This window comes from Schistocerca americana, chromosome 1, assembly GCF_021461395.2.
Source record: "Schistocerca americana isolate TAMUIC-IGC-003095 chromosome 1, iqSchAmer2.1, whole genome shotgun sequence".
In the NCBI taxonomy this organism is placed as follows: Eukaryota; Metazoa; Arthropoda; class Insecta; order Orthoptera; family Acrididae; genus Schistocerca; species Schistocerca americana.
This window is the reverse complement of record NC_060119.1, coordinates 312,262,642-312,283,581: the sequence shown is the minus strand read 5'-3', so window position 1 is coordinate 312,283,581 and position 20,940 is coordinate 312,262,642. Positions and strand designations below refer to the sequence as shown.

Below are 20,940 nucleotides of genomic sequence, written 5' to 3'. Positions count from 1 at the left end.
TGTAAAGGATGCGTGGTTTTCCTTAGGGTAAGCTCCTATTGGACAGACAGCTAACGAAACCATCAGATTGCACCAAAATGCAAGTAACGGTTCCTCTGTCCCTCGGGTAGATGAAATGAAATGAGCGTGTGGCATTGATGACCGGGAGGCCCCACCTGGGGAAGTTCGGCAGCAGACTGCAACGCTTATTTCATTCAACCCCACGTTGGGCGATTCGAGTGCTGGTGATGAGGATGAAACGATGATGAGGACGTAACAGCCATCAACAGAGGCTGGTCTTGCAGGACCAGTGCTTGAGACAGGCAGTCTGTGAAAGTAACGGGCCGGTTGCTGAGGTGTGCCGATGAGTTGGGTAACGCGAGGGAGGTGGGCAGGAGCCGTGGGTGCAGTAGCCACCGCCGACAGAACGGAGACCTGTTCGCCCACCAGTACAGCTGCAACGCTGTATCCTTCGTTTCCTTCATATCGCCAGGTGACTGGCGATTCAGTAATATTGGTTTGAAGAACTGTGTGATGACCGTGTATTCAGTGATTTCTCCAGCACTGGACAAACAGACATGATATTTAGCATCATCTGAAATAAGGAAGTTTGATGTTCCGAAGTAAGTATTTCTACATCTACATCTATGATCTGCAAGCCTCCTTACGGTGTGTGGCGGAGGGTACTTTTGGTAGTGGATCTCTTGCCCTATTTATGCCCCGTGTGTTATTACTACCAGTCCCTGCCCCAATAGTCGCTCCCCTGCAGCTCTTCCTCCTGCAATTCGCTGCAGTCTTCTTTGATTGCTTATGTCAGTCTAGTGGATATTGTTGTGTTATTGTCTGATCCGATGTCTGTTACAGACCGATCGTAGCTGAAGTACACTATGTGATAAAAAGTATCCTAACACTTGGCTGAAAATGACTTACAAGTTCGTGGCGCCTTCCATCGGTAATGCTGGAATGACAACTTCCACTCTCTCAGGCATACGTTCAACCCGATGTTGGAAGGTGTCTTGGGGAATGGCAGCCCATTCTTCACTGAGTGCTGCTCTGAGTGGAGGTATCGATGTCAGTCGGTGAGGCCTCGCATGAAACATCCCAAAGGTTTTCTATAGTATCCAGGTCAGAACTGTGCAGGCCAGTCTACTACAGGGATGTTATTGTCGAGCAACCTCTCCGCCACAGGTCGTGCATTATGAGCAGGTGGTCGATCGTGTTGAAAGATGCAATCGCCATCCACGAATTGCTCTTCTACAGTGGGAAGCAAGAAGGTGCTTAAAACATTAAAAATGGCTCTGAGCACTATGGGACTCAACATCTTAGGTCATAAGTCCCCTAGAACTTAGAACTACTTAAACCTAACTAACCTAAGGACATCACACACACCCATGCCCGAGGCAGGATTCGAACCTGCGACCGTAGCAGTCCCGCGGTTCCGGACTGCAGCGCCAGAACCGCTAGACCACCGCGGCCGGCCTTAAAACATTAAAGCCGGCCGGGGTGGCCGAGCGGTTCTAGGCGCTACAGTCTGGAACCGCGCGACCGCTACGGTCGCAGGTTTGAATCCTGCCTCGGGCATGGATGTGTGTGATGTCCTTAGGTTAGTTAGGTTTAATTAGTTCTAAGTTCTAGGGGACTGCTGACCTTAGATGCCCCATAGTGCTCAGAGCCATTTGAACCAAACATTAAAGTAGGCCCTTGCTCTGATAGTGCCACGCAAATCAACAAGGGTGCAAGCCCCGTCCATGAAAAACGCCACCACACCGTAGCACACCGCCTCTGCATTTTACAGTTGGCACCTCCGTGTCATCCTCAGCTCGTAGGCGGCACTGGATGTGGATATAGAGGGGCATGTGGTCAGCACACCGCTCTCCCGGCCGTATGTCAGTTTCCGAGACCGGAGCCGCTACTTTTCAGTCAAGTAGTTCCTCATTTTGCCACACAAGGGCACCCCGCTTGCCAACAGCGCTCGGTAGACCGGATGGTCACCCATCCAAGTGCTAGCCCAGCCCAACAGCGCTTAACTGCGGTGGTCTGACGGGAACCGGTGTTACCACTGCGGCAAGGCCGTTGGCCTTTCTGTAAAATATTTAAATAGAAAATTTATTTAAACATTAAGGCATGCTGTATAACACGCGAGTTATTTATGATCTTTGTGTTGCTGAAATTTCCATATGGTCTGATGCAAGCCATAGTGGCTTGCCTTTTATGTATTCTATTTTACCTATTTTGTGACTAAAGCTTTATCGCTTGATTTTTAGTTTACAAGTGACATGCAAATTTGAGAATTCTATTTCTGATGAAGGCACTCATAGACGCGTTGAAACCTAGGTCAAAAACTCCTTTTTTGCGACGGAGGGCTGCTTTCACTGTTTATTTACTTTGTAAACGGACGCTGACCACGCAGCCATGTTCAAAACTTTAAGCTGTAGGTATCTTTAAAAACCTGACGAACAGTGTAAACAAAATGTGAAAGTTACTTCAGTGGGTGATGTTATGCACAAAATGAATCAGCAAAATTCGCAGATACACTGTACCGAGTAAAATGGGGTAAAGCGGATCACAGGGGGTAAAGTGGATGCATGATACGTTAGTGTACTGAATCACTGACTGAATCACTGCCACCTGATTGACAGGAGAGAGAAACACGAAAATTGACTTATTTAGAAAGCTGTGATCTGTACGTTCGTTATCTGTGTCATCAGTAACACGAGAAACGAAAATTGTGGCAACCATCAGCTGTTATTATCAAGGGTGCCTTTAAAGCTTTGTGATATCGACGAAAACAGACTGGCACAGTGCCCATAGGTGAGAAGCTACACCTGTCTTTTAGCTAATTGCATCAAAGTACTACTGTACCTGCAATATATGTGAAACTCACTTTTTAACGTACTTTTTTCTTTTCGGTATTGTGCCAAAAATGACTTCCTTTGTAATTTCAGGGATAAAGTGGATCAAGCCCCAGAAACAAATACGGAAGTTTGAAGCACAGGAAAAAAATATTATAGTGAACTTCACTTTCGCGAAGCATGAGAAAAGTAAAGAACAATAAATGGCTTTACCAAATGCTTCTGAATTTCATTATGACAAATGAAGCCATGTCATCGCTTGCTTCAATACTGACGAAAAAGGTAGATGTCAGGTAGGAAAAGTTATGGAGGCGTATAAAGACAATGCGCTGATCAATTTTTAAGAAAAAAAATATGGCAAGAAACAGATATTTCGTGCATCCTAATGTTGCTGACATTCGAACATTTTCGATATCAAACATCATTTGTAAGGTAAAGGTGAAAGATTTCAGGAGGGGCCCATATGATGTCGCAGACATTAATGTGAACAAAGTGGAATAATAGAATTGCATATCTGATTTTATTACATTGCTATGTAGTTTTGTGTTTAAATTCTCAAAAATATTGGTAATTTAAGTGTATTTCCGATTGTAATTTGAATGTTAAAGTTATTTTTACTTAAAGATGTACGATTATTTCTTCTATAAAATCTTGCAGTGATTCACTTTCCTCCTCGAATGGGTTAACTTGGCTTAAGTACACTACTGACAATTAAAATTGCTACACCACGAAGACGACGTGCTACTGACGCGAAATTTAACCGACAGGAAGAAGGTGCTGGGATATGGAAATGATTAGCTTTTCAGAGCATTCACACAAGGTTGGCGCCGGTTGCGACACCTACAGCGTGCTGACATGAGGGAAGTTTCCAACCGATTTCTCATACACAAACAGCAGTTGACTGGCGTTGCTTGGTGAAACGTTGTTGTGATGCCTCGTGTAAGGTGGAGAAATGCGTACCATAACGTTTCCGACTTTGATAAAGGTCGGATTGTGGCCTATCGCGATTGCGGTTTATCGTATCGCGACATTGCTGCTCGCGTTGGTCGAGATCCAATGACTGTTAGCAGAATATGGAATCGGTGGGCTCAGGAGGGTAATACGGAACGCCGTGCTGGATCCCAACGGCCTCGTATCACTAGCAGTCGAGATGACAGGCATCTTATCCGCATGGCTGAAACGGATCGTGCAGCCACGTCTCGATCCCTGAGTCAGCAAATGGGGACGTTTGCAAGACAACAACCATCTGCACGAACAGTTCGACGACGTATGCAGCAGCATTGACTATCAGCTCGGAGACCATGGCTGCGGTTACCCTTGACGCTGCATCACAGACAGGAGCGCCTGCGATGGTGTACTCAACGACGAATCTTAGTGCACAAATGGCAAACGTCGTTTTTTCGGATGAATGCAGGTTCTGTTTACAGCATCATGATGGTCGCATCCGTGTTTGGCGACATCGCGGTGAACGCACATTGGAAGCGTGTATTCGTCATCGTCATACTGGCTTATCACCCGGCGTGATGGTATGGAGTGCCATTGGTTACACGTCTCGGTCACCTCTTGTTCGCATTGACGGCACTTTGAACGGTGGACGTTACATTTCAGATGTGTTACGACCCGTGGCACTACCCCTCATTCGATCCCTGCGAAACCCTACATTTCAGCAGGATAATGCACGATCGCATGTTGCAGGTCCTGTACGGGCCTTTCTGGATACAGAAAATGTTCGACTGCTGCCCTGGCCAGCACATTCTCCAGATCTCTCACCAATTGAAAACGTCTGGTCATTGGTGGCCGAGCATACTAGCTCGTCACAATACGCCAGTCACTACTCTTGATGAACTGTGGTATCGTGTTGAAGCTGCATCGGCAGCTGTACTTGTGCACGCCATTCAAGCTCTGTTTGACTCAATGCCCAGGCGTATGAAGGCCGTTATTACGGCCAGAGGTGGTTGTCCTGGGTACTGATTTCTCAGGATCTATGCACCCAAATTGCGTGAAAATGTAATCACATGTCAGTTCTAGTATAATATATTTGTCCAATGAATACCCGTTTATCATCTGCCTTTCTTCTTGGTGTAGCAATTTTAATGGCCAGTTGTGTACGAAAATATATAGATATTCCCCTTTACCGAAAGTAGTAGGTTACAGCGGATCAGAATTTTCTGTATGCTGGTAACCGTGTACAGTAAAAAGAATGTTTGTGGCATCTGAAAGATCCTAAATGTAAAGTACCAGCAAATATTTTTGCTGAGTCTCATTAATCGTCGAAGACCTTATTTCTTAAGAAAACTTGAAATTTTGATTTACTTTACCCTGTTTTACGGTAAATACTCTACATATATTTCACTGTAACTGTGTGTAGGTTCTATGAGAACTTGTAAAATTTCAGTTAAGATAGAACTGTAGGTTGTTCGATAAGCAACAGAAGTCCTGATGATGAAGCTGCACTTGAGAATGTGCACTGTCGAAGTAAAAATGCTGTTGAAAAGCCAGTAAACCGACTTGCTCACTAACTATGCACATCGCTGTGACAAGGAGCGCATGTCTGCGCTGCTGACAGACAGCGCCGCCCGCTCCCGTACCTCGCAGCAGCCAACCGTCAACAGATCGAGTGTCGGCGATGACACAACGCGCACTTCGCTTCTCACGCCTGGCGCTCCCGAGGTCACGCCGGCGAGCTTCCTCGTGGGGTGGGCGCTGTACCGCGTGGTACACTACAGTGCGAATGACAGCGGCAGCCGCCTGATGCAGTCGTAAGAGGCGTCAGTCTGCACTCATAACAAACTTGTTTTACAAATCTGATTATGTATTAGCTTCGTTCATTCAAGTAACTGTACGTGCATCACACACAGGCGATGAATTGCTAAGAAGCGTGCTGGAGAAGTGAGGTAGCTTTCCGTTAATGTTAATCGTCTCTTCCCTCATTTTCTATACAAATGTATGCACGCCCCCAGGATCCGCTCCGTCACCGCTCTTAGAGAAGTCTAAATGATTTATTGGTGACCAACTCCTTCTACTCCATTGATGATTTCTCAGTAGAACCAACTGATTTGTACCGAGCGAGGTGGCGCAGTGGTTAGCACACTGGACTCGCATTCGGTAGGACGACGGTTCAATCCCGCGTCCGGCCATCCTGATTTAGGTTTTCCGTGATTTCCCTAAATCGCTCCAGGCAAATGCCGGGATGGTTCCTTTCAAAGGGCACGGCCGATTTCCTTCCCCATCCGCCCCTAATCCGCTGAGACCGATGACCTCGCTGTCTGGTCTCCTCTCCCAAAAACCAACCAACCAACTGATTTGTATAAGTGCAATATAACTTCTGCGCAATTTCAGTGCAGTTCAAATGGTTCAAATGGCTCTATGGGACTTAACATCTGTGCACATCAGTTCCCTAGAACTTAGAACTACTTAAACCTAACTAACCTAAGGACATCACACACATCCATGCCCGAGGCATGATTCGAACCTGCGACCGTAGCAGTCGCGCGGTTCCGGACTGTAGCGCCTAGAACCGCTCGGCCGGCTTTCAGTGCAGTAATGTGTTCATTGTAAATAAGTGTGTGTGTGTGTGTGTGTGTGTGTGTGTGTGTGTGTGTGTGTGTGTGTGTGAGTGAGTGTGTGTGTGAAAGTACAATCTAACTTCTGCACCATTTCAGTGCAGTAATGTGTTCATTGTAAGTAAGTATTATAGTAGTTCCATTCAATATTTATTACTTTATAAATAAAAAAATACTTTTTTATTTTAAATTCAGTGCATTAGTGTTTGTAAAATGATTCTTTCATATAGTGTTCATTAAAAAAAAAGTGACCATCATTCCACTTCAGACCTGTGGAAGGTACATTAGCTAATTTGTTTCAGCTGTAAATATTTGTCATGTATTATTGTTTTTCTGATATGTTCTACATCCTGGAGGATCACCTCACCACGGATCAATTGGAATGAAAGTAAATCTAATCTTATCTAATCTATGTGCTAAACACAGCCCGTGTTTCTAAACCACCTGTCCGCAGCTCGTGGTCGTGCGGTAGCGTTCTCGCTTCCCGCGCCCGGGTTCCCGGGTTCGATTCCCGGCGGGGTCAGGGATTTTCTCTGCCTCGTGATGACTGGGTGTTGTGTGGTGTCCTCAGGTTAGTTAGGTTTAAGTAGTTATCAGTTCTAGGGGACTGATGACCATAGATGTTAAGTCCCATTGTGCTCAGAGCCATTTGAACCATTTGAACCATCATCGAGATCAGCAAATGTATCAACTTGAGCAGGGGATCCCTGATCGGTAAGTGACTGAGTAGGATGCAATATGTGAAATGAAAAATGTTATATTTACTATTCGTCTGCTGACGGTGATAAAAATTCAAAAATCCTTTTTTGTAATAATTTTATTTATCCGAACATTTACATAAGTACTATATTCGCAACGCTTCAGAGTAATGTTGCCTAGCTTCTATGCAAGCTTGACATTCTCGCACAGACTTCCTCTGTATCCATTCGAACAATGAGCTGGTCTCGAAACAAACCCTCTACTTTCTACACATATTTCAACGAAATCGTGACGTAGGTGTTCGCGAGCGAGATGTACAAATTAAGCTGGAGCCCCATCACGATGAAACCACGAAGAATTAGTGGGATATCGTCCAATAACAGAGTATGCCTCTCAGAAACACAGAGTGCACCACTGAATTTACATGAGAGCAGGTAGTCGCTATTTTGTTAATGAATCATTGACAGAATCCACTCATATGTTCATTGTAACTCTGTGTTAACAACTCCACCAAGCTGTAGCGTGGTAATCCTCAGAACCTCATACACGACTATTAGCATTACTGAGAATCCCGTTTCTGGGGTCGATATAATTTCATTCCTGAAATGTTTGTAACTACATGATAAATCATTTTCCAGGGACATAATTAACCCACAACACGTTTGGATTTGTAACCTTTGACTTTCTCGTTTGTGGATCGGGCTCCCTTATTTCAAACTGATACATTTGCCCTTCTCTACCATCGCTGAAAGTTTCTCTCTTCGCGAGGGGAACGCCCTTTGAAAAGGAAGTGTCTGTGGCTGCCTCTAAACTAAGTGAACATGGTCTACCTGACGTGTTCTGCAGGGTACGCTACAATGTGCGTAACACCAAGATTACGACCGAGCGAGGTGGTTAGTACAACAGATTCGCATCCGGGAAGATGACTGTTCAAACCCGCGACCGGTCGTTCCGATTTCGGTTTTCCGTGATTTCCCTAAATCGGTTCAGGCATATATCTGGATCGTTCCTTTGACTTCCTTCCCCATCCTTCCTCAATCCGATGGGACCGGTGACCTCGCTGTTTGGTCCCCTTCCCAAACCAACCAATCCAGGATTACGTGTCGGGCGAGAGAGTTGATTTACAGAAAAATTGTGCTCACTCCAAGATTTGAACAGCAGTGTGTCGATGACACATTATTGACTCTCCCAGTTGCGTGAATGTTAAGTGCCTGACCGAAACTCGAACTTACTCATATTTTCCCGCAATACACTAATATTGTTGAGATACAAATAAGACACGTCTCCAAACAAACAAATATACAATTCTACATTCACGACTGTGGCATCTGTGGTGGTAAACGTATCAATTCGTTGTCAAGTCGTCACTGAAGTGTTCATAGCAAACAAAGTACAGAGAACAAGGCATCATAACGACAAGATAACAATATGAAAGGAAATATGCCGAAGATATAACCAAATAAAGGACAGTAACGACCTTCGTCAGTACACCTAAAAATTACTGGAAGTACAATATCACGTCATGTAAAAAAACGAAGGAAGTGCACATTTTTAGAACTGTAATTAATATGTGTAACGCCAAAACTACATCACATTTCAGAGTATCCACTGAAGATGCCCCTCACATAGTAGACGAATCGCATCTGGGATAATAACTATCAACATTGGAGCACGCTAAGGAGTTTTTGTTGTAAACGAGTATTTGCGTAAATGCTGCGGAAAATGAGAACTGCCACAAAATATTTTTGAGTTAAATACTCATTTTATAGGATTTTAATTGAATATCATAAATTATTATCATCAACAGAAGTATTATCAAAATGACCATAAACTTCTATAAACAGGTCTATTTGCTAGACATCTGTAAACAGACGTAATAACACTGTCCAACAGTACAACGGCGTGAAACACAAATTTTGAAGTACTCGTCATATTATTTTTAATAGCACAAAAAGAAAACTTTCAAACAAAAATAAGTTTTCTAATGCTAATAGGGAATTTATCTCAAAAAGTATTTCAGGCCATATTATCAACGAGGAGCTCCGTCACGAATCAGACTTGTCCGACTAAAGCCAGTTGGAGTTTGTGACAAATACATTCCAACCATAATTATTTAAAATGAGCAGTTCATTCGACATCTATATGTAACCTATAGGGCAACGTCCGTCTCTTGAGGTATTGTGTGTAGTTACAGTTATCAAGTTCTGGAAACGGGAACCGTCGTGTTGTTCAAGGACTTTTCAGGATAACCTACAAAGTAATGTTTGCTGCTCTCAGTGTTATGAACAAACTATTCGTCCGTTATTTTTCAGTGAGTTTCTTCATGTAACTGAACAGTCGACAACACCATAATAACAACCAACGAGCACAAATGTATTTTTCAAAAAATGACGGGAAGTAGAATTGCTGGAACGAAGATGTTACATTCTATGCCTCTCGCTCCTCCTCTCAACCTCAAATCCCTGTCCCCAGAACTTATTCCCACCTTCGATCAAATGACAGTATCGTCTCGTCTTATTTAAGTAGAATTACAAAAAGTTACTTGTATTATTTTTGAGATATAACTGAGGAGACAGCAGCCTCTGTCATATTAGACGTTGTACACAACACGTTCAATGAATTCCTGAAGAGAGTAGGAATTCTGAACCTCCCATATAGCACATTCTTGAAAAGACCGGAAACATACGTTGACAACTTGTTTGAATCAATGTGCGAGAAAATACAAACTGTGTTTCTTATCACTATTATTTAACTACATGCGCTATCAAACAGTCACAAACAAAGAAAATTTTTAATGAAATTTTGAGACGCTGTTGTATATTAAGGAGATTCTAAATCATTATGAAGGTAATTACCTATTTGCTACGATTCAGAGATTTGTGCACAATACAATTACTGCCACTTTTATTGTATACCTCAACCATGTTTCAATACAGCTGTAGCGTCGTCCCGTTGGTGTGCTACACGCAGGTAACTGAAATTTTGTTCGAAAATGTTATTTAACAATATAACTTACATTTTATTAATGCGAGAAATACTTTGGAGGCTCATTGAGAGATACATTACACAGACTAGTGAAAGATAAATCTCATAACCGACTTCAAATTGTAAGCTAAAAATACTTGCCTTTATCTTAAAAACCATTTTCGAACAAATTTTTAGATCATTGAATAAAGAGCACACACTGTGGGTGACGAATTGCATTGAATGTGTATAAATGTTAGGACACAATTTACGGATAAATGACTGTTAAAGTAAGATAGAATTAACTTGAAAATCATAATTTGCCTGTTCATTTATTCGATTTGATATGGTAACTAGAACTGACTGATGTGGGCTCCATGAAGAATTGTACTGTTAGTAGTTTTATCACTTATAAATCTATTAATTATCTCGCTACATGTAAAATGTAACTTATATTAGGTTTTTGGTCTCGTCTATCCCTCGTTCTTTATAACTGACCAGCGATGGACTATAAATGTCTGGTTCAGAACCTTAGTTCTTGCTCGTTGTATTTCATCATGTAGCTAACCAAAATGTATATACAATCCGCAAAGAATATTTTGGAATGAAGTACTAAGGACTGAAGATTCTATGTAGATGGGTAGAAATCTAAAGGCCAATAAATAAATTTTAAAGAATAATTACACCGAAATATGTTTTAGGCATAAAAATAATAAATTATTGTGTTTTGCAAGGGTGAACGTTCACCAATATATTTCTCTTTCGTGATTAGCGCAAATGAGAAATACCTATCCTGTCTTGTGCTGAAGCGACGCATTTTACTCATATCCATTAGAAATGCTTGCCGCTGTAAAAAAAAGTTTTGTTTGTTACAAAATAACATCTACTGGTACTAATCACAATACGTTTCGGTAAATAATTCTCGTTCTCAAGTACGTTGTTCTTTGTACGAGGATACTTTCAAATGTGATGTTTGCTATGTATGAACTTCTGCATTTCGCTGGTGTCTTTATTGTAATGTAAACGCGCACGGTTTTGTAATTACTGGCGTATCTTTATAGACACATTTGAAAATAAATCTTTACTTATGAATGAACCTGTCAGGAACGTTGTAAACATGTTCCATAGGATTCAGTTCGAGAGGTCGAGCTTTGAGATCCATTCGATAAGTTCGTTACTGACGAATATGTTCGTCCACTCCCAACGTTTCTGTCACTATTCCCCATAATCGAGACTATGCCTCGAAAAAAGTCGTACCAAGCGTCTCGCCTTCTGCAGAAGCGATGTACCTTCCCAGAAAATTGCCAACACACTCTGTGAGATTCACACCGAGTAATTTGTTGAATATATTCGTCCACCATACCAGTGTATACATTTGCTACTTCCACAGCATGATTTTCTCCATAAAAACCATGCTTTGGAAGTAGGAAATTTATCTGGAATATGACCAGACAGCAGAGATAACCCCCAGAGAATCGCCCTCACCTCGGTGGCATTTGGCAAACTCGGTTCATTCTCCGCCATAAATCCAAAGAGGCTTATGACACATGCATCCTGCCAGTAACAACATAATTGCTCGAAAAAATGACACAACAAACAGCGCAGATCGTCTCCGGGTTCGTCAAAGGGCAATTGAGCGAGCAATGCTCGGATTGAATCTGCGAGGAAGGATCAAGATAAAGAGAAGAACAGCAGTCCACGAATTTCTCGAGAGGGCAGGAAACTGAAGTGGCTTTGGGCAGGAAATATGTCCAGGAGCAACTTCAGATGGAGCAAAAACACTGATACAGTGGCGTCCGAGAGAGTCAAAGAGAAATGTCGGACGTCCTCTGGCGAGATGGGGGACGACATCCACCGACATGCAGGAAGAAACTGAATCCAAACAGTCCATCAAAGATCGACACGGAAGTCTTTGAAAGAGGCCTGTGTCCACTAGTGGATATCTAGAGGCTGAAAAGGAAGATGTTTAGCAGAAAATGGTTAAAATGGCTCTGAGCAGTTGGGACATAACATCTGAGGTCATCAGTCCCCTAGAACTTAGAACTACTTAAACCTAAGTAACCTAACGACATCACACACATCCATGCCCGAGGCAGGATTCGAACCTGCGACCGTAGCGGTCGCGCGGTTCCAGACTGAAGCGCCTTGAACCGCTCGGCCACACCGACCGGCGATGTTTAGCAAGTGTCTTGTCATGGGCAGAAGTGATTCTCTTCCGAAATAGAAAATGGAAATGAGCGTTTGTCGTCATTGGCCGGGAGGCCCCTTACGGGGCAGGTCCGGCCGCCTTGATGTAGGTCTTATACATTCGACGCCACCTTGGGCTACCCGCGCACCGGATGGGGATGAAATGGTGATGAAAACAACAACCAGTCCCTGAGCGACGGAAATCCCCGACCCAGCCGAGAATCGAATCCTGGCCCCTTAAGACAGCACTCCGTTATGTTACCGCTCAGCTATCGGGGCGGACATTCTATTTCGACAACATGGCAATCATACACTATGAGATTCGCACTGAGAGATCTTGTCACTATACCAACGACTATCGGGTCGGATTGAGGGAGGACATAGAAGCAATTCAGAGGCGGGCTGCTAGATTTGTTACTGGTAGGTTTGATCATCACGCGAGTATTACGGAAATGCTTCAGGAACTCGGGTGGGAGTCACTACAGGAAGGAGGCGTTCTTTTCGTGAATCGCTGCTGAGGAAATTTAGAGAACGAGCATTTGAGACTGACTGCAGTACAATTTTACTGCCGCCAACTTACATTTCGCGGAAAGACCACAAAGATAAGATAAGAGACATTAGGGCTCGTACAGAGGCATATAGGCAGTCATTTTTCCCTCGTTCTGTTTGGGAGTGGAACTGGGAGAGAAGATGCTAGTTGTGGTATGAGGTACCCTCCGCCACGCACCGTATGGTGGATTGCGGAGTATGTATGTAGATGTAGACTCCCAACATTGCTGAAGCTGTTACCCACGAGCAAGACTACATGTCAGCCAATGCCCCCAGCAAAGTTTAGCACGCGTCCTGCCTTCTACAGCTGCTGCAGACGCCGAGGTACTCACCCGGAAGGTGAGGTCGTGGCGGGACTTGCAGACGAGCCCGTCGCCGCACTGGCCGAACCTGTCGAACTTCTTTGGCGTGACCCGAGGGTCGAAGCAGCGCTCGCCCTCCTCGAGGCCGCAGAGCCCGGAGGGGCAGCAGGCGCACGGGTCGGGCACCAGCCCCCGGGGGCAGGCCGCCTCCGACCGGGGGCACAGCGCCGTGTCGCATTTGTCCGGGCAGCGGTCGCCGTCGTGCACCGGCGCCGCCCCCGCACCCGCCGTGGCCACCAGGAGCACCACCAGCGCCGTCGCCTTCACCAGGAGCTGCATCGTCGGTGCGTCGCGCGTGCTGCTGCTGCTGCTGCTGCTGTTGCCGCTGCTGCTGCCGGCGCCCGTCTGTCGCGTGGGCGCGCCCGCCTCGTATATATAGCGGCGCGGCTCGGGCTGTGTGTGTGTGTGCGTGCGAGGGAGGGCGCGTGGGGGCCGCCTCTCGTCGGCGCGCTGACAGCCGAGCGGTAGCGTTTTTCCCTCGCCGCTCCGCCACGGATTCCGTATTTACGTCGCGGAGGCTTCACTCCGGGGAGATCCGTCTTTTCTGTTGCGACGCGGCAACTGCGCCGCTTGTTTATAGCGACGAACGCAGGATCTGTTCGGACAGTTTCCAAGAGGCAGAGAGAGAGAAAAAAAACGATTTCCTATGCCGGCGCTGTAGTCGAGTTCTCCAGCGATACAGCCACAGTGGATTACCACATAGAGGCAACCCTTCTGCTTCTCTTGTTGCAGAGTAGCGTCTCGTTCGGTTCAAATCCGGATAGCTACCACCTTTCCACCAAGTAATACACAAAATTCAATGTGTTTTCCACAGATGTCCTCTTCTAATCTAAACCATTTCCCTCTGGAATTTACAGTAGAAGAGCAAGACGTGAGATATTACTACTGTGAAAACTTTTTCCAGTACGTCACGGAAAATAAAAATTTTTTTTCACGGTAAATGATGACAGCCAAAACAGTTGCAGCATAAAGATTTATTAAAATTCATGACCACGGTTTCGGTATATCTATATATACCTTCATCAGAAGTACAATACACTAAAATCACGTCCTGCGATGGAGATTCGTAAAACAATTGTGCCAAAGGCGTCGTCAGTAGTTAAAATATCATCTCCATTTATACAAGATAATTGTGGACAGAGGGTCGATGCGAACACAAAGGTATATTTAGATATACCGAAACCGCGGTCAAGAATTTCAATAAATCTTTATCCTGCAACTGTTTTGGCTGTCATCTTTTACCGTGAAGAATTTCAACAGTTGCTGTTTCAGCCATGTTTAAAATCTTGAAATAAAAATATTGATTACTATGCATTTGCGTGACGGGTGAGAGAAACATTCAAAGACGACAAACTTGAAACGAAAACATATATAAATTAAACCACGTATTTGAGTAATTATGAGTATACCGTCTATTAATATCGTGAGGCACTATACATCAAACGATTCAAGCGACTGCCGATGTCATTGATAGAAGGTAACTGACCTACCAATCTAACATGATTCTTACTAAGAAATACGCCTAAGTAATGGAAATAAAAGGTCGGCAATTCGATCTCACGGTGGTTCTGTTTAGTGATATTCGTGACATTTCTGTTTAAGTCTTATATGTGTCACGGCAATAAAGTGAGAAACAGTGTCGTATTGTTAAAATATGGTGAAGTGTGAAGCGTAAGCCAATATAGTGCATCCACAACATATAAAATATATGAAGAATAGCAGATGAGAATGTTTGCTTTTTGATAAACTCATCACACTCTCTGGCGTAATAAGCATATAATGCACCGACAGAGAGAAAATTGACTAACTCTTGTCTCGCTGTACAAGAAGGACGTTGTTGTATAATACCACCTCCGATGCTTACTATTTGTAAAACGAAAACTTATGTATTGTAAATGTATTACTTTGTGCTTAATTTCAGAATATAATACGATAGTTAAAATATTAACCTACTTTGTTCCTTTCCGAAAAGCTCCTATGCTCTAATTAGTAAGTACGTAAGAGTTTTCTAATGGCCATAAGCCATTGCAGATCATTGGTAGATCGCAGCTATAAACCGCTAATAGCTTCATATTTATGTAATAATTTGCGGGCTTCACCTGTCTTCTTGAATAATATTACGGGTCTTCTTAAATAATATTACAGGAATAAAAATCAGTAGAATATTTAGTCTTTTAATTATACCAAAAAATGTGACTACTCGGGAATAATTCTTTCTTCGTCTTTTTGCTTACATGATAAAATCCTCTGACTTCATCGATTTCCTTCACGAAATCTGATGGCAGTGAATGTTTTATTAAGGAAATAAGTTCAAGACAAATACTGAAAGGATAATCGAAGTCGAGTTTTTTTCATTCTGGATGCTCAAATAATAAGGATTACTTCATCAGAATTATTTTTCGTTACTTGAGTATTTGTATTGGCAATCCCTGTCGATAGTGTACCTTGTATGCCGGGTAAACCTAAACAGTTTCATATTGTTGACGTCATGTTAACGAAGCTTTATCAGATATATCGGTCCGAAAGATTAATTTTAACAACATCTCAAAACATTTTGTTCAGGTAATGTGAAATCATTAACAGTGACAAACGCAAAGCAATTTTCTGTGCTTTGTCGTTGTATTCATTTCATTGTTCTCACACGCCCAGCAGCTGCGGCGCGCGTCTATGTAAATCATTAAGGCAATTCCCATCGCGTAACCGCCGACCATTCTTAAAAATTATATGCAAAAAAATCAAATAAAAATGCGCACTGAGAGAGGGAAGATTGAATCGGTAACGAAAGACAACACAACGTGTTCGATCGTTCAACCCTCGAACAATTCGTCGTCAATCCTTACTTTACGGCCTCTGAAAAGAAAGATGCAAATATTGTCACAAATTTATGGTTATTATGATTGGGTACTGTAATACTATACTATAATTAAATTTGATACTATAATTCTAGTTTCACATTTAAAAAAATATATGTTTTATCTAATAACAGAGCACACAGAAACGTTGCTTGCTCTGCAACAGCCAGGCAAAAAAGACGCCACAGAATGCCGAGAAGAAATAAAATCCATTGCATTAGTTTTGCAGCATGAGATATACAGATTTCGTTTCAGTTTGGCCTTTATGTCGTAAGTCCCTGACCAAATGGTTTTATTGGGATTTTAATTACAAAACGCGTTTTTAAACAGAAAAACAAAAATAGAAGTCACATGGGGACAATGTATATACGGTACGTAAATCACCGCTGGCATAAAGAACGTTACAGATCTTCTTACCAAGTCCCGTCACACCTAATCTGCTTACAAACTCGAAGAAGATACTAGCTTCATAAGTCTTGCATGAATCATTGAAATAAGGGTACCTCAGTAGGATGTCAAGCTTAATAATCAGCTAAAATGCAGAACACGTAACATGGTATATAAATAAAACAAAAAGGTATGTTTACAAGCAAAGAACGAATGTTCCACTTTCGAAGATATTTTAGGTTTGCAGTGGATTTATTAGTTTAGTGCTAGTAAACCCTCCAATCCTGATTCTTTAAAGAATCTAATTCCCATGTATAAAATGTTGTATCTACCTAACTATGTGTCGTAGGATGATATAATTTTGGAGACACATTGAATTGTATATGTGAGTCCTATCTGCAAAGTGTGTTGCTAATGGAATTAGTAGTATGGAAATAATAAATTACTTCAGGCCTGATTCTGGCTGGACAGCGATAAAGTGGCAAGGGATAAGCTTTTTCCTTTCATCATTTTGGGGGGTAGGAGCGGGGGGGGGGGGGGGGGGGGTCAAAGAATAAAAGTTAATAAAAGTTTTAAATTATGTGTAAAGTTTGTTGGAAGTGACTAAGTATTCTCAAATTCTGGATGGATATGGTCTGGGTAACGAGTTTGTTTGCGTGGCCATTCTCAGCAGCAAGAACAGAAATATTTGTTTTGTAAATAAAAAATACGCCTTCTCTTGGTGCAGTGCATTTTATTCTCCCAGACGCATTTCGACTTTTTTTCAGTTTAAGGCATCTAGTGAGATCTACACAGAAGTGCCAAAGAAACTGGTATAGGCATGCGTATACAAATACAGAGACATGGAAACAGCCAGAACACGACGCTGCGGTCGGCAACGCCTATATAAGACGACAAGTGTCGTTGCAGTTGTTAGATTGGCTACTGCTGCTACAGTGGCAGGTTATCGAGATTTAAGTGAGTTTAAACGTGGTGTTATAGTCAGCGCACGAGCGATGGGACACAGCATATCCGAGGCAACGATAAAGTGGGGATTTTCCCGTACGACCATTTCACGAGTATGCCATGAATATCAGGAAGCCAGTAAAATACCAAATCTCCGACATCGCTGCTACCGGAAAAAGATCCAGCTAGGACGGGACCAACGACGACTGACGAGAATCGTTCAATGTGACAGAAGTGCAACCCTCCCGCAAATTGCTGCTGATTTCAATGCTGGGCCATCGACAGGTGTCAGAGTGTGAACCATTCAACGAAACATCATCGATATTGGCTTTCTGAGCCGATTGCCCTCTCGTGTACCCTTGATGAATGCACTACACAAAACTTTACGCCTTGCTTGGGCCCGTCAACACCATTAGACTGTTCATGACTGGAAACATGTTGCTTGGTCGGACGAGTCTCGTTTCAAATTGTATCAAGCGGAAGGACGTGTACGGGTATGGAGACAACCTCATGAATCCATAGACCTTGCCACGCTAGTGGCAAATTCGGTTGGAAGTTGGAAACAGTGTGAAACAAAAGTCATCCGACCAAATGACTCTTGTATTGCTCCACAGTCCTAAATTTTATGGTTTCGACATCAAGTTTTCCTGTTACGAACATTTCAGTCATTGGTGAGTAGTTTGGAATCCCAGATTATCCGGCGGTTTCCTGCTCATGAAACGCTATTCGTGTCGTTTTGGTGCTGATAAGGTTCGCAAGAGCGTCATTCAGTTATGCAGCGACTTTTGCAGCTGTTGTCCCTTTATTTTTCTCATACCCCCATTCCGTGACCGTCTGTCACGATCACTCAAAACAGGCTTGCGTTATTCAGCAGATGATGTTATTCAGCTTTCCCCTTATGGGATATATCACTTCGCTACGTTGACTCTGGAAAAACCAAACGCTTCGACTCCCTCGGTTGCAGAAGTATCCACCATACGAGCACCAGCAGTTCACTTTGCTCCAATATAATGCAATCACAACTACACATAACACATTTGTGACCACGACTGACACTCACAATGCATTGAGAACATTGCACAGGTGGCGTGGGTGGTCAAGTACAACAGGACCACTTGCAGGTGTGGCTATCCTCTGCATTTATGTTAGTCTGCAGGCTTTCGTGGCCGTTGTCACTGAAGTTAAAATCTTCTGGGTTGTTAGACCGCGCCATATTTCTTCAAAAAAATGTTCAAATGTGTGTGGGAATTAACTGCTAAGGTCATCAGTCCCTAAGCTTACACACTACTTAACCTAAATTATCCTAATGACAGACACACACATCCATGCCCGAGGGATGACTCGAACCTCCGCCGGGACCAGCCGCACAGTCCATGACTGCAGCGCCCCAGACGGCTCGGCTAATCCCGCATGGCATTTCTTCAAACAAATGATGTTTCAACCCCTCTGCTGGAAACTTCTTCAGGATCATGTGGTGTCATCTGTAGATTGTCCACAGAATTGTGAAACGACGACGGTTTGAAGAAATGTGGTAAGGCCTAAGAACCTAGAAGATTTTAACTTCAACTGCCTCGCGGGATTGGCCGAGCGGTCTCAGTCTCTGCAGTCATGGACTTGTGGCTGGACCCATTGGAGGTTCGAGTTCCCCCTCGAGCATGGGTGTGTGTTTTTGTCCTTAGGATAATTTAGGTTAAGTAGTGTGTAAGCTTAGGGACTGACGACCTTAGCAGTTAAGTCCCGTAAGATTTCACACACATTTGAACTTTTTTTTTTTAACTTCAACTGCATTTATGTACAAGCCTGCATTTCTCGCAGTGTTTCCATATTTTTGACCGAGACCAACATAACTGGGACTCTGCACCATGATCCATGAACCAGGTTAGGCGTTTAGCTCATAGATAAGTCATTACGAACAGTGACTCCCCAGAACGCAGTACATCTAGGGGAAGGTCGGGTAGTACAGGACAGTACATTTCGGAGAGCAGAAAGTTATCTGTTCCAAGTCAATTTCTCGACCCATGAAATTAATTTTCCAGAGTTTGATCTTTGTTGCAAGTAAGTAATAAAACATTTTTAATATTCTCTATATTGTATGTTAAGGCAATACCTAGCCCAAGTAGTAACAAAAGGAATATTAAATTACCACAATAGTACGTACCCCTTGTACACTATGTGATAAAAAATATCCGGAGACCTGACTGAAAATGACTTACAAGTTCGTGGCGCCCTCCTCGGTAATGCTGAAATTCAAGATGGTGTCGGCCCACCCTTAGCCTTGATGACAGCTTCCACTCTCGCAGGCATACGTTCAATCAGGTGGTGGAAGGTTTCTTGGGGAATGGCAGCCCATTCTTCACTGAGTGGTACACTAAGGAGAGGTATCGATGTCGGTTGGTGAGGCCTGGCACTAAGTCGGCGTTGCAAAACATCCCAAATGTTTTCTTTAGGGTTCAGGTCAGGACTCTATGCAGGCCAGTCCATTATAGGGAAGTTATTGCCGTGAAACCACTCCGCCACAGGCCATGTATTATGAACAGGTGCTAGGTCGTGTTGAAAGATGTAGTCGCCATCCCCTAATTGCTCTTCAACAGTGGGAAGCAAGAAGGTGCTTAAAACATCAATGTAGGCCTGTGCTGTGATAGTGTCACGCAAAACAACAAGGGGTGCAAGCCCGCTCCATGAAAAACACGACCACACCGTAACAAGATCACCTCCGAATTTTCCTGTTGGCACTTCACATGCTGGCAGGCGACGTTCCCCGGGCATTCTCCATGCCCACCGCTGCCATCGGATCGCCACATTGTGTACATTCGTCACTACACACAACGTTTTTCCACTGTTCAATCGTCCAATGCTTACGCTCCTTACACCAAGCGAGGCGTCGTTTGGCATTTACCGGCGTGATGCGTGGCTTTTGAGCAGCCTCTCGACCATGAAATCCAAGTTCTCACCTCCCGCCTGACTTTCATAGTATTTGCAGTGGATCCTGATGCAGCCTGGAATTCTTGCGTGATAGTCTCGATAGCTGTCTGCCTATCACACATTACGACCGTCTTCAACTGTCAGCGGTCTCTGTCAGTGAACAGACGAGGTCGGCCTATACGCTTTTGTGCTGTACGTGAACCTTCACGTTTCCACTTCACTATCACATTGGAAACAGTGCACCTAGGGATGTTTAGGAGTGTGGAAATCTCGCGTGCAGACGTATGACGTAAGTTGAACCCAATCACCTGAAGTCCGTGAGTTCCGCGGAGCGCCCCATTGTCCTCTCTCACAATGTCTAATGACTACTCAGGTCGCTGATATGCAGTACCTGGCAGTAGGTGGCAGCACAGGGCACCTCATATGAAAAACGTATGTTTTGGGGGGAGGGGGGGTGTTCGGGTACTTTTGATCATATAGTGTATCAGACAAATCATTTGGCGTAGACACATTTTTTCAGTGTTTTTTTAACAACAAAAGATGGAAAATTCATGAAGGAAAATTTATGTAGGAAGTAGTAGGATACGTCAGGCTTCTTGACAATATGAGAAGCGAGTTCAGCCGGTTCAAATGGCTCTAAGCACTATGGGACTTAACATCTGAGGTCATCAGTCCCCGA

General features: G+C 43.6%; 1 protein-coding gene and 1 pseudogene across 1 annotated transcript in view; both read right to left on the bottom strand.

The window, feature by feature from the left end:
- LOC124596451 (insulin-like growth factor-binding protein-related protein 1) overlaps window positions 1–13,650 on the bottom strand; it is a 151,910-nt gene extending 138,260 nt beyond the window's left edge. The window contains exon 1 of the mRNA XM_047135588.1: window positions 13,126–13,650. Within this exon, the coding sequence (XP_046991544.1) occupies window positions 13,126–13,434 (309 nt within the window). The 5' untranslated portion in view covers window positions 13,435–13,650. The remainder of the gene's footprint in view (window positions 1–13,125) is intronic.
- On the bottom strand, window positions 1,940–2,057 carry LOC124555267 (annotated as a pseudogene).
- Window positions 13,651–20,940: the final 7,290 nt, after the last annotated feature.